At 41.1% G+C, this 21,430-nt stretch overlaps 1 protein-coding gene and 2 long non-coding RNA genes across 4 annotated transcripts in view; 2 read left to right on the forward strand and 1 right to left on the reverse strand.

Moving 5' to 3' along the window:
- Window positions 1-21,430, reverse strand: part of LOC110989394 (uncharacterized) — a 55,856-nt gene that overhangs the window by 33,620 nt on the left and 806 nt on the right. For both annotated transcript variants that reach the window (XM_087131256.1, XM_087131255.1), the window contains exon 2: window positions 5,568-5,805. In XM_087131256.1, coding sequence (XP_086987382.1) covers window positions 5,568-5,646 — 79 coding nt within the window. In that variant the 5' untranslated portion in view covers window positions 5,647-5,805. The remainder of the gene's footprint in view (window positions 1-5,567; window positions 5,806-21,430) is intronic.
- On the forward strand, window positions 1,256-3,982 carry LOC147795717 (uncharacterized). Its single transcript, XR_015423666.1, has 3 exons — window positions 1,256-1,366; window positions 2,041-2,177; window positions 2,579-3,982. It is a non-coding gene; the product is annotated as an uncharacterized LOC147795717 (long non-coding RNA).
- Window positions 17,825-19,697, forward strand: LOC147795718 (uncharacterized). The gene is made up of 2 exons (XR_015423669.1): window positions 17,825-18,037; window positions 18,405-19,697. It is a non-coding gene; the product is annotated as an uncharacterized LOC147795718 (long non-coding RNA).

Below are 21,430 nucleotides of genomic sequence, written 5' to 3' on the forward strand. Positions count from 1 at the left end.
TTGGCCTTGGTCAGTGATTTGGTCGCAGGAAGTCCATATGCTTGAGTTCTGAAATCTCACACAAAGACAGTAATGATAACAGAAATCACACTATATTATCCAGTTGCTTTGGCTCATCTGTGGGTTTGTTATTATTTATTGTTACGCCCTCTCTCTCAAAGCCCTTGCTGTTTCGCTACGTACATGTAGATTAAGCAGCTGCCATGCCAGCTATCTGCAGCGAGTGTGACATTACGGCTGTACTAATATGTCCAAAGGTAACATTAATTATATGTAGTTTATTCTAATGACAGGCAAATGTATAAAGACTCGGCCTCTTGTTGTTGAACTGCTATTTTAATAAAACATGATTAATGCTTGGCCCGCGGGTCTCTACGAAGAAAAGATGGCCTTGATAAAAGACTTATCCAATGGCAGAAAAGGCAGGTTGACCTTGTACGCGGGAATACATGATGACATCATGTCTCAGGTGGATATCCTTTGGAAGGCTTCTGTGGAAAGGCTATGCACAGAGGAAGTATGGCATCCTGCATGTTGCCATGCCTGGCTCAAATTCACGCACAAGGATGCGTGTGCACAGGTTGGTTTACATTGTAAACACTGGGAGTCTGGAGTTTCCCAAGGACTATGATGTCAGTCACCCGTGCCAGAACTTCGTGTGTGTGAAACTTGAGCATCTTCCTCTTGAGACACCCGCCATTAATGTGGGAAGAACAATGTGCCACGCACGGCACCTGTGCCTGGGCCATGGCTCATATAAGGCTTGTCTACTTTAAAATGTAAGATTTAGTTTGAACTACATATATTTGATAAAGGTAATTGCTCACAACCTTACTGGGTAGCACTCGTGCGTTGTTCTGGTAAGTCACGTGACATTAAAACCTATGCTGCAATTGTGCTCACTCTGAACCAGCTGCCAATCTACATCTGGAGGGTTAAATGACTTTGGCTCAAGTTGCCCCTTTTTGTACAGGGCCTGGACACAGTTGTACAAGTGATATCGTTTCGCCCTACAGTTAGCCCTCTGGATTTTGTAACGCATACTGTGACGCGACAGAGGGTGCTGGGCATAGAGCACAGCGGAAGTTATAGATGGCGCTCTGCCCAGTAACAGAGGCAGATGTTAGGCGCGCATAACTGTGTGTTAAGTGAGCGCGGCGCATAGGCTCCGCCTTGTGCGTAGTGCGATAGGGCAGCGAAAGTCACTGCTTGGTCACGTGAGCGCGTACACGGGCGTGGTCATAGCAGCGCAAAGGCTATATAACGCGCGACGGGACCACGTTTCAGTGGAACCTTGCATTTGGTTCGATCCTGTTATAAAAACTCTGAACTGTGGTTTGAGCAGAGCAACTGAGCGGGCGTACAGGTAAGACCCTCGTACGTTGGGTCGTTATTGTGGCTAGTCCCGAGTGGAGCGTGTGTCGTTCAAGGGCTTTGTGGGTTAATTAAGGGGCTATTTGGTGGTGCAGTCAGAGTTCCGTGTGGGAGCTTACGGTCGATTAAGGGTGGATTGCTATCTCGTCGCGCAAGTTGTGAGTGGTGTATTAGCCCTGAGATAGCCCCATTGACTTATTCAGGTTCCAGTGGCACTGGACGCACACGGGTTATCGTGGAGCTCATTGCTCCGGGCAAAGTCTAGTCACACAGTCTTCCCATTGAGAGCGCCCTCTACTGGTGTATTGGTTGAGTGTGATTGAAGGAGTGTTGATGAATAAACCAGCCACTTTCATTGTTGTATATAAGTCAGGTGTCCAGGCAAAGCTATTTCAAGTCAGGTCTGTCTAGGTTACGTCATTAAGTTTCGGCCAATCAGATTAGGCATCATTTCAACGAAGACCAGAGATCATTAAACTTTCTTGGGGGACGGTATACTTCGGTCCCAACGGACTCGTCCCTAGCCACTCAGGGACTCTCCGGTACGTGCCGTCCGACGCGCCGCGCCTCGAGGAGGAGGGCGCCCTCGCCTTCGTCGGAGGGGCGCGGCGCCACAAAACTCTTAGCCCGGTTTTTAATTATACTTTTGTTTTCTGTCAATTTCAGCAAAAGTTTCGGCAGCTGGAGAGCCAGGCAAAATAGGACATCCTGCAGCTTTGCACTTCATGATGATTGAGTTGGCATGCCCGTTGTTGACAAGATGAATTTCACTGTGGTCTCGTGAGGGGACATTTCTGGAAAAGGTTAGCGTTCCTTTTGGATTTGTTTTTGAGAATGCGTGGTTCATGGACTCCACTTTTTGTGCTGTCGTACCATATTGGGTTTTTTGAATTGCTTCGTGACACAGCCTTTTTTGAATTTTCAGTGAGAGTAGTGTCTTATCAGACTCTAGCCTATTCAGTTTTCCCCTGACATGAACAGGAAGGTAGGGAAATCTGTAATCACCATTACCACGAACCGCTGCTTGCACAGGTCATGATGGCCCTGGTGACATTCTGGAATGGTTGGTGCTGTTTTGAAGGCCTTATCCTGTAAATGAGCCAAGTTTCTGCTACATTTCTTTAAAATTGCTGCTACCTCTGCCTGCACTCTGTGACTGACATAATCACTAAATCGGTCCTGTATCTTTTTTGGTCTCTTTTAGTTTGGCCTGGGAACATGCCAGCAGTGACTGAGGGCTGGCTGATGGCTGAACCAAGAGATCTGTTGAAGTGAAGTTGTCTAGAAAGTGTTTTGGTTCAGTGCCTGCTTTTTTCCGTATTTCAGAAATAAAGCCCTCAGCAAAACAGCCATCGCAAAACAGCCATCGCATCACTTGTTATTCTATCCACTAAAAGGGGTTCCTTACATTCCAGAAGTTTTTTGGCATACTGATTTCCTCCCTCTCTTTCGTCCCCGATGTTGTAATTTTCCAGGCGTGTAGCACTGCATGAATCTTTGTGCTCAGAACATGTGCTTACTCGTTTGTTTCTGTATTTGCGTGACATTTGATTCGAACATTTACAAAGTTTTACTCTCGTGGTGGAACATTATCACCATTTTCTTTGTGCTTACATTTTCACATACTTCATCTCTAGTTTGTGTTGCCGGCACAAATGGTGTTTTCTTTCGTATTGCCTATCTATTTCTACAGCAATGGGCCTGTCCCTATCAAAGCCCTGTAACTGTTAAATGTCTTTAACCAGTTTCAGATTGTCAGCCATATTTCCAACATTTTTCATTGATAATAATGTCCCCAAATTTAGTTGCCATTATCTGCGGTCCACTTACTGAAGGAACAATTGTACCCATAGCTGTCAAGAGTCTTCTCGTCCCGGTTGCTGCAGTGCCCGTGTTGAGGGGTTCAACCTGGAAGGCCATGTTTGGAGTAGCTGTCCTTCGACCTCTACCGGCTTGACGATGATGGTCCAGCATAGCTTGAACAGTAGTGTCAACTGTAGTGCTGATATTAACAAATCGGTACCCCCCGGGCTGGGTTGAAGTTGTCTACCCCTTCTTTATGGAGTTTGCTGATTGGCGTTATTTTTTCCACGTTTGATCGCAGTACCATCACATTTTTTTTTGCGTCACTATATCTTATTTATGACTGAAAAATCCCCGTTCATCCGTTGGAAAGGCCAGATGCAAGTGTTCATTTGTAGGCCTGACGTAGGATTCTGAAATCTAAGCCTTTTGTTTCATCAGAGTACATGACTGAGCACCACCTTTTTTAAAACCAGGTTCGTTTCATCTTACACCATCCCTTTCTGTATCGAGCCATGATGCTTTCTGGTTGTGAGCAATTATGGTTATGAAGAGTCTTCTTTATTCCATGTAAACCAAGTGAAAATGTTATGTTTTTCATCATTCTTTTGGACGCAGGACAAGCGTGCACGCGAGCTGCGTCGGCAGAATAAATTAGACCTGCAATGCTATTGTTTCATTTCAATCACCACTTAACTTGAAGTATATTTCACAGGCGTATTGTGAAGTGAATAGATATAAGTGTGATCACTACGTTTGCAAAAAGACGAAAATCGTTGAAAATAAAATTGTTTTGATTTGGTTTTGACTGTTTTTAATTGTTAGGCTATTCTGTCCCAGTGGTTGATACAGAAATTTGTCAGAAATTCCCCAACCAGGCACTTTCAACCAATTAACTCCCTCCCCAAGGCTGGAAAAAAGCAAACAAGAGGAAACCGATAAATTTCACATCACATGCTATCTAATTCTTGTGTTTATAACAGTTTCTTTCCAGTCCTTACGACCTTTTGGGGGAAGGGCAGAAGAGGGTGTCCCTTTGCATGACTTGGCACTGACAATGCACGCAACACTGCAGACTTGTAGTAGCAGTGGCAAACATTATTAAGCCCGCCTTTGAAAAGTATGCTAATTATTGTGATTGTTGAAATAGTTTATTGCATTAAAGGTACATTTTCTTCGTCTTGAGACAATGTTTTCCCCACCAAAGATCCTGCAAAGCGTTATTAAAGGGTGCATGCCATCATATCGTTGGATTTCTACGCGCAAGCTCATTAATATTCTGTGATTCCATGGGTTTTTTACAATAAAGCATGCCATAATCAGGGGGTTCATAGAAATATTCCTTTATATCCCGAATATGGGACTAATAGTTTCTAGTTCAGGGTATTTCTGTCACAAAAAGCCCCATATTGCGGGCCTATCTCGGATAGAGGCGGGTGACTTCATTCAGAGCTGAGAGCATAGTTTTACAACTATTTTGGGGGTATTCTCTGGGAAAGGCGAATAAAAAAATTTCGTGACTAACCCCCATAAAATTGAAACGAAAAGTGATCTTCTGGCCATAATCTTGAATTTCCGGTGAAAAAACAGAGGCCAACCTCTTCCTGAGAGTCGACGGGCGGCGCTTTTTCGGTCTGATTTTGCACTGTTTTCAATGGGTGCGAATTTGGTGCAGTGCAACCTTCAAGTCCATTCCGCCTTTAGCAGAAGCACCCCCTCATCGTTTGAAAAGAGCTATGCTGATTGAAAGTATTCGTTTTGTTGGTAGCGACGCGCATACAACGGATGCATCTCATAGTCCTTCGTGAACCATCCAAATTCTCACCAAAGGAGCACCTGTTGCTAGGAAAATCGCACCCTCTCTTGGACCAGCTTGGTGCCCGTTGCGTGGGATTCTTCCCTGCAGCGTGGCCAAGTTCAACGCATTTTCATGAGTTGCATTCGTGGGATAGTTAAACGATAACTGTTCATGTTCGTTCGTCCTATTTTGTTCGTTTGCATTTATAAAAAACCATCCGATGGAAGTGAAGACATTACCAGCCTTTAAGGGGGATTCTTGGCTAAAAATAATTTCTGTAAGGACGTTGCTTTATTATGATTAGGGCGCAGGCACATTCTCCGTGTATTGCAATAGCCCAGTGCCTTGTGCGAAACGTGGTGTACTGTGCCGTCATGAAGAGCAAGGCCTCATTATCCGATATTGCCCCCTCCCCGATCAACGCTCCCACAGAGTTGACTCTCTGCCCCCTTCCCCGAGCAAACAAGGCAGTAAGCAAAAACACCAATCGTGTAAGCTTTTAAAACACCTTCACGACTTTACATCAGGATTGTTTACTGCAAGCAATTCAAAGATCTTCGGCTGAAATAATATTCAGCGAAGGACTCCTTACCATGGGATGATGCAGTACCCACTGAAGCTCCGCAGATCGCCAGAATAACGTAGATAATTATGGCCGCTTTTTCCTGCATGTCTGCTGTTTGAGCTCCAACTTGAACTTCAGCCAAGAACAATACCCGAGCGTATCGGAACCTTCTGGTATTTCACGAATATCAATGCCTAGGGAAGTCACGAAGCCTGCTACCTTTAATCCATGTCAGTAGTGCGTTTGTTGGTGTGTCCTCTGCATCCTGTAAAAATCAATAAGCAGATTGCTCATTATCAGTACTTTTATTAAGAACTACCACATGCATTAATCCCTGTACGAACTTACACCACTGCAGTGGAAATGTTGCTTATACGCGGGACTCAAAATGCTTGGGCCCAATTCATGAAGACTAAGCAGTAAGCACGGTAAAAGGCAAGCTTAACTGAGAGGAAAAAGTTCCTTGATGTAGTGATAAAACAGTTGGAATCTCTCTGTGCATGCGCTACCGTAAGTACAACACCACCAAGCACCGCCATGAAACAGTGTTAATGGTTAGCATATTTTGTTCTATACTAAGCACGACTTTTCTGCTAGCTGTTCAGCAGTGCCATGAACTTGGGCTCAGGTCACCAACAACCTCGGACTGGGTAGTGTTTACGAGCGAAGGGGTTTCACTGTGAAATGAAACGACATGGCTTTACGCCAAGACCAGGGACGTTATGTTTTTTAATATGACGTCCGTGACCTAAATTGAGCTTCCCCGGGCCAGGGCGTTTTGGCAACCCCTAACTAGAAACATGTTTGGGTTGTGACTGACGTAAACGCAAAAACCAGAAACAATTGCCTCATATGACAAAGGCAAGCGCAAGGAAGCATATAACTGTTGATGAATATCAATTTCACTCAATTTCACGTTTCTCACCAGTCCAGTGCTCTCTTTTCACGTACGTTCGAGAAGAAACTATCTCTTTGATTTACTGTATGTAACAACAAATTTGGAAAGGTATAAAACGCCTTCTCCCGTTTGTAGATCGAGTCCACTCATGTATTCATGTACATTGTTTGTATATTGGGATTTCAGAACAGATCTAGAATTCAGTAAGAAGAACATTGGGACTTGAAACAGTGAAATGGATTATGGGATTAGTAGTTGTCACCATGGAGACAAATCTACCCAGGTTGGGCCCTATCTCTTTAAGAATAACCTTAGTAACAAAGATATCAACCCTAAAATGCCAAATTGTGAACCGAGGCTGAAAGATAAATAGCTCAATTAACAAAGTGATTTCTGGGCGGGTGTATTTGATACAGTGATGGTGGAGTACAAAGCAGAGGTGGGAAATTTGGGTTTAATTGCCTCGTAAATAATCTGCCCATTAGTCCATGACTTAGTAATTGTGTGCAAACACATTGAGGCTTTGTTATTATAAAATCCAAAATTCCAATTTCCTGTTGCATCATAAGAAATAGGGCACGAAACTGATGAGGATGGAGAAAATGAAAAATATTGATGAGGTTCTCGTTTTATGTCTTTTAAAATTTATGTCACTATTTCTTATATGGTTCGTCAAGTAATGATCCTGTCCCGTAACTTGATTTGGAAATATTCTAGATACATTACAATAAACTGACCTAATAATGTAGATTCGTAAGCAGTAAATGTAGATTCGTCTGCCCCCCCCCGTTTTGGTTAAGGTAGTTGTGACCAAAGGGTTGGGGAAGAACATAACAGTTGTTGTTTCAATGGCGTTTTCAGGTACTCGGGCTATTTTCTCCAGTAACTATATGTTTATTCATAACCCGGTGTGCCCCTGATATCTTATCCAGGACAAGCTTGACAGAGGACAGCCTCATTCACTGGTTTATCCAAAGTGTTACAACTGAGTTTGGATGCCCTCTTTTCAAGACAATAGTGTTCAGTCATGCGTGACAGGAAGGATACCATCAAGGTATCATTAGAAGGAATACTGCTTCTACTTTTTGGAGATCCTTCTACGTAATAATCATATCTCATGGTTTGGGCATATTAAGCCCTTTCCTCAGGGTTTGTTTTTTTCTGGGACACCCTGTATATGTGCTGGACCGTACACTCGGGCAGCAGCGATTCTGATAGATCTGTCACCTCAGGACCGGCATGATCTTAGAACAACTAGAAGATGTACCCAGGTTGATTGTAGCGCCATAAGCATTTTTAGGTGGATATGTGTACTATATAGACATTCTTTAATGTTATCACTGAACTCTAAAATTGCCATCGTAATTTAAATCCAAGTTGCCCATTCTCCAAATGAAACAGCAATCGGATGCAAGGGGGCATTTCGGAATGATTCATACATAAGAACATGTAAGGATCAGTGAAGCTCATTTTGAGTGATTTGTAAAGTGGTTCGAAAAGTGCCATACCACACTTCATGAAGTTGATATAGCATTCCTCAATTTCATAGAGTCCTGTGGTGGTGTTAATCTGGAAGGTTTCGCTGCAATGACACACGCATAATAACGAATCCAAGGTGCAAGATGAAGAGAATACAGGTATATATATACAGCACTGAGTGTCGACTGCACAAATAATCTCATGAAGTTGATACAACACGCCTCAATTTCATAGAGTCCTGTGGTGGTTTTAGTGCAATGTGTGTTGCTGCAATGACCCACACGTAATAATGACTCCAAGGCTTAAGAGGAAGAGAAGAGAGCATAATGATCACTGACGATGTTAACTGCACGAGCACTGTTGATGTTTCACGTGGCCCTAACCCGTGAACAATAATGTAACGAAGATGTGCATTCGGGCGAGAGTGTCATAGACTCGGGACTTCACGTTCATGTAACAATCGGGAAAAAAAGTTTGTCAAAGAATAGACTCGGAACCGTAGATCCGTGCGCTCGGCTTCGCATCGAATCTACAAGTTACTCGTCCATTCTCCTTGACGTAAATGCATTGGCGTGCTCTAAAATAGCGAACCTATTAAACTGTTGCACACAAATGATTTTACATAAAATCTTACTCTTCGGTTAATAAGTTACCATATTCCCAACTTATCTCCTCATTTTCATATGACGATTGCTGAAACGCTCATAGCTCATGCTATGGGTCTCATTTCCGAGCGAACCTCATTTTTCGCTTAAATCGAAGAAACAACGTTTCATGCCGCTGACTTAATTGCCAACATAAACGGAGAATGGAAATAATCTTAATAATGTTTCTAGGACAAATTCCGCAAAACAAAACGCTGTGCGAAGCGAATACCCTAAACTTAAGAAATAAATGCTCAAGTGAATGTTCCCTCAAAGTTGATCCCTGATGGGGTACTGTCGAAACCGTTGGATAGGAAAATTAACGTGCAAAAATTCGTTCAGGTACTTTTTAAAAACATAACTCGTGGAAAGGCCTTTTTAAAAATAGTTGCTAACATATCAATACATCGAAAATGAAAAAAATTACCTGATCTAAAACAGAAATAGACCTATCTCTTCCAAAAATCTAAAATACGTAAAGTGCAGTGCAATGCGGTGATCTCGCACGTAGATGAACAGCTACGGAATTACACTTTATACTAGTCTTTTGGTAAGAGCCAAATAAAACATACGAAAAAAATTTAAGGATTTTGTAAATTAAAAGGATATAAAGTTAAAACAATCTGCGTTTAAGAAAGATTCTAAAATAGGTTTTCCCAGCCAATTGGGAAATGCACGATGTAATTTGTAAAATAAATTTTCAATTTAGCGTATATTCTGTAAACGACTTGAAACCTGGTTTTATTTTCGCAATAACAAGCATTCGAATTGTTTTGCATCCTTCAAATCAATGAATGTGCATTACCTTTCATTTATAAAGAAGTTACAAGTACGTGATTGGGATTTCGGATTGACGTATTCCTTGCCAATTACAACAAATATGCATTCCTATTCACTGAAAATTTGTCTTTTACCGTGACCCTTTGGAAGTGAGTATTCATTTTCATTTGCTTGTAATTTAAAATCGCAAAATATACGTTCAATTTGATTGGAATACAAGGTTAAACAAGTCATGACACCACTTTGACAATAAATGTCCTGTTACTGATTTATAGATTAATATGATTGAAACGCAGTACAAGAAAGAAGGTTCCCTCAGCGCAGGTGTTTTTAGGTTTCTTACAATAGTTGGTCTTTTCCAACGACAACATGAATGGTTTATTTTAATCATGAATATTCAAACATTTAACCTCTGTTACTTGTTGAAAGACTAACTAACAAACCCAATCCGTCGCATACGGCAGCAAAAAATTTAAGAGGAAAGAACCAACAAATAAACAGAACATTTTCAACATGCTAGCAATTATCAAGGCAGTGAAGCGTGAATTAGAAGAACTGAAAGTGCGTTTAATTTTAATTACAAATCAACGTCAATCAACATGGGGAGATGAACAAGTAAATAAATATAATACAAATCTATACAATTATAATAAATGAACTGTCAGCCGATATACATACAAAAAAATTGCCCGGTGAACATAAGAAAACGAAGAAGGCCAGGTTGCTCTGTTGACCGCTGGGCAAGGACTGCTGCGAGGTGTGGTCCACGTCCAACGAGGGGAACTTGACTGACCGCTGGTCCCGAGGGCGATGCCGTGCTACTTGGCTTGACATTGAAGTATGCCCCCAGTTCGATGTCATACCCGTGCAGGTACAGTTCAGGGCAATGGGGCGGTAGCCTTGAGAGCCAGCACGATGATTCGAAGCTTGGGAGAAACAGCTACGCCCAGTGGGTCCATTAAAGTAGCTTGACGTGGACATTGGTAATAGCTGGCTCGTTGATCGCCTCGCCTGCCCGTGGTGGTATGGTCAACAGGGAACGCGGCATGGGAGGTTATACCAGGCAAGATATGGGACGGAGGGGTACCCTCCTACCTGTCCAATCCCTATACACCCTCTAGACTATTGTTACCTAACACATCCCCTTAGAAGTCTGTAAAGAATTTCTGAGATTCCGATCAAACAATGGCCAACACAAAGGCGGGGGGGGGGGTTCTTTCCGTCCATATTTTGCTTCAAATGTGGGAGGGGTACCCAATTTATAGTGTCTAAGCACATTCCCTGTTCACTCATTATACAAAGAGTCTTATAACACAAACATTTTACAGGGCTTGGCCTAGAAAGATTAGGATGACAGCCCAGGGGGATTAAGGTTCAGGCTCCAGAGGGTCAAGCTAATAATCCCCACCGGCCGGCATGACGTAGTGATTCTGGAATCCAAATCCTGACTGTAACACTTCTAAGAATGTAACTTATGTTGGCACACAAACGAATTCTAATTCTTAACCGGTCATACGTTAAATAACACTTTGCGCGAAACCACCTACACATATTCCGAAATAGATTAAGTACAAATGAAGATGAATGCAGGATCGTAGATGTGCATTCAATATCATGCAATAATGAATGTCAACATACAAGTAAAATAATGAAATATCAGGAAATTGAACGCAGACTGTGTACGACTGAATGCACCCTTCTTCAAGTAGAATTGTTATTTGTTAAATACAAACAGGGATTTGAATGTTCATTCTATTCCGCTCGAAGACGACTGCTGCTATTACTAATTCATTTACACATTTTCCGAAATTGGCCAGGAAAACCTATATTTTATCTAACCTTTGCTGACAGAACTGTCAGGTCAACTCGACTGAATCTCAGACCCATCAAGTACAGGTAGGTAAATCTTTGCAACGTTGTACAATTTCGTTTTCACGTAAACACGGAGAGAAAACAAACCTGCAAGAAATCGACCTAGGAATATATTGCCGGAAGTGAAAGGTTGTTAATGAAATTCGTTTATACCCAACTTCAGGTGACTTTTCCAAAAATTATCGGAGGAGGTCAAAGAATAATTCCGACATGAGTGTTTCTTGGGACGGTTTCAATTAGAAATCGTTCTTCCAAAAGTTATCGAACGTGATAGGACGGACCCGTGTAAAATCCCCATAGGCGGACCGCGCGAGGGTTCCGAAGCTTGCTGCGTGACCTTTTTATACTTTCAGGCTCTATATTTTATTACCAACACCAACGCAGTCGGACGCAGAGTGATCTCGTGCATTTTAGAGAACCGAGTTATTTTCGTTTTCACGAAAAATTGACAGCTGGTAAAGGGCGGCACTTTTAGCGCGCTCTCCATCCATAAGGATAATTGGGGGATGACTTGCCCGGCCATGAAAATTTGAAAAGCGGGGGGGGGGTGTGGACACCATATAGAGGTCATTGTCCACGATATTGATGTACCTCTGTAATATGTATTCAGAATGGCATATTTAAAGCTGTTAAAATGTTTTTTCCTTTTAGAGAGGAAGTCTGAAAAATTCTTCACAATTTTTTGCTCACAACAAAAAGTGTGCGGAGGGGATGATTCAATAGCCCATTCCCCACCTCAAAAAGTTGCGAGATGTACATGTATCCCCCTATTCCCAGGCTTTTACGCCCATGTCGATGACGATTTGTGCCACATTCCGAAAAAAAGCAACTTAATCTCATGCTTACAGTCAGGTTTAATGAAGTGTTCGGAGGCCTATAGGAAATCAACCTCTGTGGCCTTACTGAAATAAGCTACAAACCTGGAATAAGCTACAAAAATGGTACATGTACGTGTAATCATGACGCTTTCTCAGAATTCAGGTGCTAAAACCTGGATGCAGGTGTGTACTACGGTTGTGACTGAGGCTCTCAAACTTGTCGTGGGGCCCCCGAATTTTTGTGGGCCTTTGGCACAGTACTAGCGGTTCCTATTAGACAACTTGGCCCGGTTAAAAGTGATTCTCCCTCTCAGCGCTTAGTCGCATCGAGAGACCCCTGACAGCAACAGATGGTGCGCTCTTGGGGAAAATTATGAAACCACGACGTGGCTTATCGGATACTTTGCCCAGTCACAAGTAATTATTAATACGGGAGGGAAATGCTAATATGAACTCAGTTTAAATGGATGAGGCTCCAGAACACGGATACCATAAGCGCTTTGTAGCCTCATTATGCTGTTGTGCTTTTGAATTTCCAATTATGAAACTGAGTCTTGAAACTGTACATGTTGGAAGAGCCTGGCTGAGGAAAATTTTGCCGGGCTTTTTAACAAAATTCTGATTTAAACTCTTGTCTGAGAAAGGAAAGAATATTTAAATTGAAAGGTATCCAATTGAAATGTGAAATCAATATCAAATACTTTGAAAGGTGCATTACCAAACGTTGACGAGGAATGCAAATAAACTTACCGTTGTCAACAGGTTGATGTTTAACACCGCGACGGCGCAAATGATTGAAGGAAGTTGCCTTAGGGTGGTAATTCACTTTAAAAAGGAAGTGAATTGCCAGCCGGTTCACGTGTTTTCATGGAGATGATTAAATGACTCTGCCCTAAATTGCTTGGGCAATCTATTTGCCACTTCAACGAAATGGCTTTTTAACAAGAACATTTCCCGTGATTGTTGGATCTTGCGGGGACCTTGTTAGGCCCTAGGAGTACCGGGGATAACTGATAAGAGAATTATTGATGGCGCCGTTAATAAGAGTGGGAAAGAGAAATGGATATCCTGGACTCTGTCGTGCTAAGGGGGATTCCAAACGCATTTTCCAAGATGCTGTAAAACGACTGTAACTCTCTAGATGTTCTATGGCCAGTTCTCACCCACAAACACGTAGTCCGAGTGAATACAACTTAGGCAGAATGAAAACGATGAGTGGACATGAATGAAATTACAGCCATCAAAGTCAACAGCAGACCATTCTGTATGTATGGTGTTAAATTAACACTTCGGTTTTACTCTAAAGGGGTTGGATGAAATGCAGCTTCGCTACTTTGAAAAAGATATTTACGAGACTTTGGGGAGAGCTTTTAACCCATTTGAACCAGGATGGACTGTACACGAAAAAATGCCGTCGTCTCAGCCAGTTTGCGCTGCAAGCGATAAGGATAAATACTGAAGAAAAATAGAACATAGTGGCATCCGATAGGACTATTCACACAGAAAGCGGCAAATCGGCCCTTAGGGCGATGAACCGCTTTATTTTCAAACTTGAGTGAAATTTCGAAGGTACTGCACTCAGTGCGTTTTGGTCAATTAGTGGTAATAACTAGACATGCCGAGTGGTTTCCGCTTTTGTGTAAATGTCAACGACTGCGATGCATACTATCTTCCGTATCTTAATTCCGGTATTGCTCATCTGTGTAAATGAGCTGTAACATTAAAAATCTTACAGAGTCATTAAATGTGTCAAAAAATCCATTAGCCCAGGGTCGGAATCGCATTCCCCTCCTTGAGTACGGTATAAAAACGTACGTGAGAAATCAGCCAGCTTATTGGATCAGCTTAGTGACCGAGACTGAACAACGCCGGGAAAACAAGCAAAGATAAGTATTGCCACCAAGGAACCAAAGCAATAAACAGAGTCATCGATCATAGCTGAAGCCAACCCACTGAGCGAGTGCAGATCCAGGTTGGAGTGATTTCGTCCTTATTTGAGCAATCTCTTGATAAATAAGTTCATTCAAACCAAATAGCCTCTTCGTTCATTCCAAATTCCCTGGGAACCTTGGAAAAGGGTTGGCTAGGAATTCAGTTAAACCAACCGACAAACAATTTTATCGTGGTTTCATTTGAAACCTGTTTCTATGGCATGTGAATCTCTGGCTCCGGAACTGTATTTGCGCGCATGAAGGTAGAGTTTTCAAAGGAAGAGAAAACGACAAGATTTGTGAATAAATATACGGGGAACGCATTCTTTGGGTGCACATAAAAGGAGTTAACTGCATTAATTGTAAAAAAAAAAGGAAAGAAAAGAAACCTCGATATGAATCAAGTGGTTCAAAGGGTTACGATATTGAACGTATTGAAGAAATTGGACTCTTACGCTGAGAAAGGCCGAGTAAAATTTTTTGTTTTTAATCGGATTGCTGCCGTGCCGCGGTTGGAAGTTTGGTATACGTGCTGCAATCAGTTGTCAGTGTTCCCCTATTACACTACTATGAAAACGTTCCCCCTTTTGTAACTGCTCACTATTTATTAGAATGGCACCGTGTAGGGCGGGAACAGAGAGGGAGGCATGATGTAACTTGAATTTGGAATTGGCAATATTGTGCAAGATTTTACTGCATCCAAGATTTGATATACACCAAATGAATTATTTACTGCACTGTTAGTTTCACATTATTCCACATGATTCATTCTTTTTCTCACATGGTAAACTTAAACGTTTAGTATCATTTTGTTTAGATGCGGTAGAATACCTGATGCAGACAGTGAAATAAACACACGAAACGTTTACAGAGTTAAAAATGTGAAAACCTTTTTGTAATGTACCTGTAACGTCAAATAGCGTTAATATGGTATTCACTGTATAAATTCCAATCAGCCCAATCGATACGACTGTTTACTTTCATTTTGAAAAAGTCTGTCTATACAGACCACACTTCAGACTTCATAGTTTGCTTTTGCTGGAAAACACCTGCGCAAATTACCAACTATTAGATAGGGTTACAAAACACAAAACAGAAAGAGCTGAGAGAAGGAAATGGCTTAGAGTAAGTGCCGACCGCTCATTCAGTTAGTGATGATAATGACTGTTCCGAAAGTAATCACTTCATATATAATGCAGCTGTCAACGGGCCAAACGAAATAGCGCAATATGAACATACATTGACTACAGTCAGGAAAAGAATGTTTACAGTGGTTCAGTTTATACGAGAGTGTCATTTGGCTCAGGTTAATTTTTAAGAGAGATAGGGGCAAATTGTACAGTGTGGTAACTTTAGGTTTAGCTTGATAATGGTATATATATCAAGCTCGAAAACTGTATTTCAATAAGAATAAAAAATAACATCCAACATGTATCTTGAGCTTCAATAAAATGATGAGTTTTATATGAAAAAAAGTTGATATTAACAACTTATAGAAAAGAGAAAAATAGTGCGAAAACGGTATTTTGTCTTCCCTGTCCAATTCTTTTCAGTTGTTCTTGGGCTCGAAATCCTTATGTAGTACGAAACATGGAAACGTAATGCCTTCCGAAAACGTATTCTTTTAGTAGCTATATCCCCCCAAATATTTTTTTCTGAAAACAGTTGTTCTAATTCTTTTTTCGTGTATGAGAAAAGGGTTGAAACTCTTAAACTGAACAAATTTGTCTGTGTAATTATATTGTGGCCGACTAATTATTAAAAGTACATCCACTAAAGCCGTAACGAGGCATTAGGTATTGTAATACAAATTGTCAATACTTACTACCAAGTAAAGTATTTTTACTATCGGTTATCAATGCTTACTGTCAAGCCAAAATGTCATTATTAAGGTTTGATGGCATACATTGGATTACAAGTGGCACTTCTGAATTGTTTCCAAAGCTCTTGATTTTGAGGTGCGGTGTGGAGTTTAGAACACATTTTGTGTCAAATGGTGAAGACCACAACCCAACATTATTTTCAACGCTTGCCATTTGGGGAGTCAGCGGGGCACATACAAGGATGACATTTTAGGGAACAATTCATTTCTGAGTTAATATTGGCAAGCCAGACGCCGGACAAGGCTGGATACACGAGCATGCTTAATGGATAGTATAATGAATATGTCTGTACCGCTCTGTGTAAATCAAACATGATTCTGCTTGACAACGACTTGGTCCTTTGTTGGTTGCACTTCCATCGGGAAGAAATATTAAGGGCATTTCGCTGTAGAGAAGTAAGCCATCTGGGAAACATCCCTGTAGTCGAAGCATCTAACAAATAGCACCGTCTTTAATTCGATGTAAATTTAATTTGATATCTTGAACCAGCTGGAAAAGGAGGGTAATTGAGTATACGCTCCCTGATGTGCACAATCCAACAGAATAACATTCCAGGGTTAATGACACCCGGTTTCTCCGCACACACGTGTACTTCTAGATGTTTTCCTGTCATTTTTTTATCTGACTTTGTGTCTCATTTTCACAATTTTGCCGAGTTTACCTTCAAATTACTTTGACGCCTCATGAAAGACTAGTAATTCCCATGAACAAAAACGGTTATTACTTCTAGGAAGAAAACTGTTTTTGAAATTCATTTCGTTTTTCATTGGGACCCATTTTCGACATTTTCCGTGTTTTCACACTTTTGTCGAATTTCCCTCCGATCATCTGTGATACTGTCTGGAAGACTGAAAACTTGTTTGTATCTATCAGCTCATTTTTTCAAGATCGAGAGCGATTTGTCTTAATGCCGTTCATTTTCATGCGTATTCAAATTTCCCCACTTATAGTTTGGCAGTGGTGAAAACGGAGATGTCCGGATTTTGGGCATGCTGCAAACGTACACAAACCTGGATACGAGTGCGTTTGGGTACGAGTTGACCTACTGCACTGCACGAATACGTACAATCACGTCAAAATGCTCGACCAAAAGGCACAAACAAAAATTTCAGTTCCCGTCCATACGGTTTGCTTCGCAGTAGAGTGTTCATAAAATAACTCACCGCTTACAAGTAGAGAAATGTCAGAGAAAACCCGGCAAAACTGAAAAAAAATCCACTCTAAAATGTTGGATTCCCTTCCACCTTCTGACTCTGTTACTTTGGTGGCACGTGACAAATACGGACACAAATTTGGCAGAAAATGGATTTTTTTATAGTGTGCAAGTTAGCAAAAGGGACTTTGAGTGATTAAATTCTAATCGGTATGGAAATGAGGGGCAAACAACTTTATCTGAGTTTGATGTTGATAGAATACTTTTGGGGTCCACCTGCCAGAGTCAGGATCCATTTTACTGGCTTTTGGCGCTGTAGTGGGATTCATTGCGCATGCGCACACACCAAGTGAGGGGTATGAACATACGTGCTGCAGCAACGCACCTGGTTAATTATCCACACATGACCAGTACCGTAGCAAACTTTTGGTGATCTCGAAATCACAGTTTACTGCAGTGGTATACATACACACAGTACTAGCGCCGGCGCCGCTGGCCGATGTAGGTTCCCAAACGTACGTCACAATTATGCAAATTGTCTATGCTAATAAAGTGCTTCCCTTGGGGTGGAGCCCCTTCGCAAAAACTCTTTATAACTTTTTTTCATACTATATAATTGAGGCGATATTTTTTACCGACAGGAAATCTTTTTAAACATTATCTTCCATTAAAACCAATAAAAAACACATTTCACGGGCCCTTTAATTAAAACATTGTTCAATAGCAAAACGTACTTGAATTCTCGATCTTATTTGCAAACAACAATCGATTTTGCAGTGTTCGCGTGAGAATAGTGACTAACGAGCAGTTTCCAATTCGACTGATTAAGCAGCAGGGGTGAAAGTCGATACTGCACGTGGTCTGGTGATTCGTGCGTTTCATGCCCATTCGACCAACAGGGGTGTTATGACTTGCCAAGTGCACGATGGTCGTCAAGTTTGACAATTTTTGCGAATGTGGTATCACCACAGTTACCCGTTTCGTTGGATTAGTCAACAGGCTTTCAATTTAAAATTCCAAGATCTCAATTTCAACTACTGTGAGTATGATAGTCATGAAGACTAGCATCAACTTTAACTTTTCTTATGGTATGTTTCTTTTAATGTTTTCCACAGTAAAAAAACCACTTTATTTCTAGTCCACGCCTAATATTTTGTATAGATATGCCTATATCGCAATAAGCATGTTTTAAAATCCTGATCATTTGTTTTAAAATTATTCCGAATTCTTTAAAATAACAGTTTTATTAATGCTTTAAACAAGAAAATAGACTTACTGCAATGTGCTTAATGTTAATTTTTGACGTGTCCTTTCCCTCATGAATCATCTCTGCTGCATTTTCTTTCCAATGCACTTCCTTTTTAATAATAACTTTGCTTGCGTTGATTTATGTCCTTCGATTTCAGAGTCCTGTGGTCATCACGATTCCAGCCTTCAAGCGTGTACAAAGGAATAGTTACCAGGTTGAACCTATAGGACTGGATGTCTTTAGGCACACTGTCGGACAAATTTGGCGACTTAGTGAATAATCCTCTCCTCCGTGCTGGTTATACTGTAACTGAAAGTAATAAAGTTGTTGCGACAGTTTTTCAATATACAAAACCACTATACAGCCGCCCGGGTTCGGAATTTCTGTGACCAAGTGGCATGATTTTATAGCTATCTCCCGTCTCTTGATATCAAGTATCAGACTTAATTAAGGGGGCTCCCCTTTTCGCAAAGGACTGAACCAGAAAGTCATGGATAAATTTTGAATCATATGAATCAAGCTGGCTGCGCCGCTACGAATGAGTATATTTGTGGGTTTTACAAACATCTTCTTCTTTCGTATGAGATATTTGCTGCTATACCACGTGACGAAGTTGCCGCAGCCTGTCAATGGTCTCTTGGCTTGGATTGTTGAGATCAGCTTGAATTTGTGCACTCGAACAGGATGTGATGTGAAGTCTGTTCAGGTGTGCCATACGGACAAGCTGCTGAAGGCCGAGGTCCCCAGCGCGACGATGCATATTCGCGCTGAGACGGCCGACTCCGGTGCGGAGGCAGTTCAATGTGACCCACTCTCTGCGGAGGAGTTTAGCACCTGGTGGGATGTTAGTACCGTACCAGGTGCTGAACAACGATGGTAGTAGTACCGCAAACTTGCGGAGCCAGCCCATTGTATTGACCCGCCGTCCATTGACGGGCATCATGTGTCATTTGGACATTCTCTTGCTGTAATTGGCCTTTTTCATGCAACTTGTATTTCCATCTCTATATAGCCGATTTTGTGGAAAAGATCAGTCCTTTTTTTACGTCAAGGATGTGAATTTTATGGGAGTTTAGAGGGGAGTATTATTCTAAAAGAAAGTTTTGAAAATAATATGTCCAAAATTGATAAAATTTATGGATTGATTATGGTGGAAGTTACTGGGAGTGGCAAAAGTGAACAACCAATTTTTTGATCTTCAGATTTAAGATTTGTTATTCAATCCACCATCCATGTATTTTACAGTATATGCATATGATGACTGCTCTGGGCCTTACTTGCAAGTTCGTATTTTCATTGCGTTAATATCTCTTCACATTGTCACTTTGAATCATTTGTCTTAATAGTAATGATCCAGGCCTCCACTATAACTGCCTACTTGTATTTGATGACTCGAACAAAGATTTGAACGATAAATATTAAATTAAATCTTTGGTGTCATATCAGTGACCGACTGGTGTACTGGCTGAAAGATTTATTTTTGTCGTGGCTATCCTTTTTGTAATTGGAATTATCGGCTGAATACGTGTTTTGGAATTTTTGGGATGTAATTCAGCAAGTTCAAGTTACATTTTATTGTTTCCCATTTTACTTTCTCTATTTTCCCCTTTTTGAAAATCTTGGTTCACTTCATTAAACAGCACTCAGCTCCTTCTCTTGACATGGCTTTTTCAATTCCAACCTAGTATCGTTCCACAGCAAATTTAATTATACTATTGGACATAGATACAATGATATATCACAGCTGGCATCGTTTAGGGGACATATCACCAAGCGCTCATTTATTTGAAATAGAAGCTCCCTACGGAAAGCCGCCAACGTCATTCTAATTACACGGCGCGCTGGGAAGTCGTAAGTTTGCAATATACCATAAAGGACTGTCAGGCTTTGGACGGCCCCTTTCGTATTTGCAAGTTTCTCAATGGGTATCGACCACATTTTTGTCCGAACTGCGACGCCATCCGTCAGACCATTGACCCTCTACCTTTAATGTAGACTGCCACTCTTTCAAGTCCGTTCCATTCTGAGCGTAGCGAGCACTTTGGTCGTTTCAGTTTTCAACTTGTCCACTTTTGGACCACCCCGTCGTCGTCAAAGTAAAATCCCAATTTCTGCTAGCAAAAAACTTGTTTTTTTAAGGAATGGTGCAACTTCAAAAAACCCGAAAATCTACCAGCACAAAATGAGAAGATGGAGTTGTCCACTTCAGGAGCATGACAGTAATTTTGTCAGTGGGAATTTGAAGATTTTAGTTGTCCACTTTTGACGCGCCACGAAAATTGGTAAAGTAAAATGCAAATTTCTGCTAGTAGAAATTTTCGTTTTTTGAAAATGCTATACGCAAAGTCCAAAACCCCGAAAATCTACTAGCAGAAAAATGAGAAAATGGGGATGTCTACTTTTTACGCTCCATACATACACAAATATGTCGAGATATCTGGCACGCCAACAGAATGATGATTGAGGAAGGTGGAAACAGTATAAATAAAAATAAAAAACCAGGAAAAATTAAAAACATAAAATAATTCGTCAGTTTACTGGCTGTATCCCATGCATTGCAAACGGCCTAGCTATGCCCAGAATACGACCAATTTATGTAGTACAACTTATCGTCGAATTTGCAATACCCCAACAACAATGATGCTCCATACTTACTGTCATGAGTCATCCAAAATATTCACATGAAATTGAATTTAACAGAAGCTGGGTTATTGTGGAACATATCACAGCCAGGGGACCGGATTAAGCCTCCTTAAAGCTCGGCTGTTCCATGTCTGATTTTTTAAAAAATCATACATGCATGTAAACAAACAAATAATACTTCTCAGTATAAGTGTGAAGTTTCAATTTAATAAGGCGTACGGTTTTATTACCCTCATTTGAAGTTAACGGTTACGACACAAGTGCCACACGCTTGCAGTGAACACGGCGGGGGAAAATGGGGGAGCGAGAGATTTGTTTGTCTGATTTTTTACTAAATGGGTTTCAAAATGATCGCAAAATGTTACTTTAAAAACTCAAAAGGCCTAGCTCGAGAAAAAATTCATTACGGAGATATAGGAAGAAACGTCAAATTCTACCCCCTAGGCTCTTCAATTTTATTCATTGGTATGCGTTACTTGTAAAGTGCATTTGGCATTACACATTTTTCACTTAAATTTATGGGAAAGTGAGATAATAAAC

This window comes from Acanthaster planci, linkage group LG21, assembly GCF_054643075.1.
Source record: "Acanthaster planci isolate LZ-2023a linkage group LG21, COTS_SCS, whole genome shotgun sequence".
In the NCBI taxonomy this organism is placed as follows: domain Eukaryota; kingdom Metazoa; phylum Echinodermata; class Asteroidea; order Valvatida; family Acanthasteridae; genus Acanthaster; species Acanthaster planci.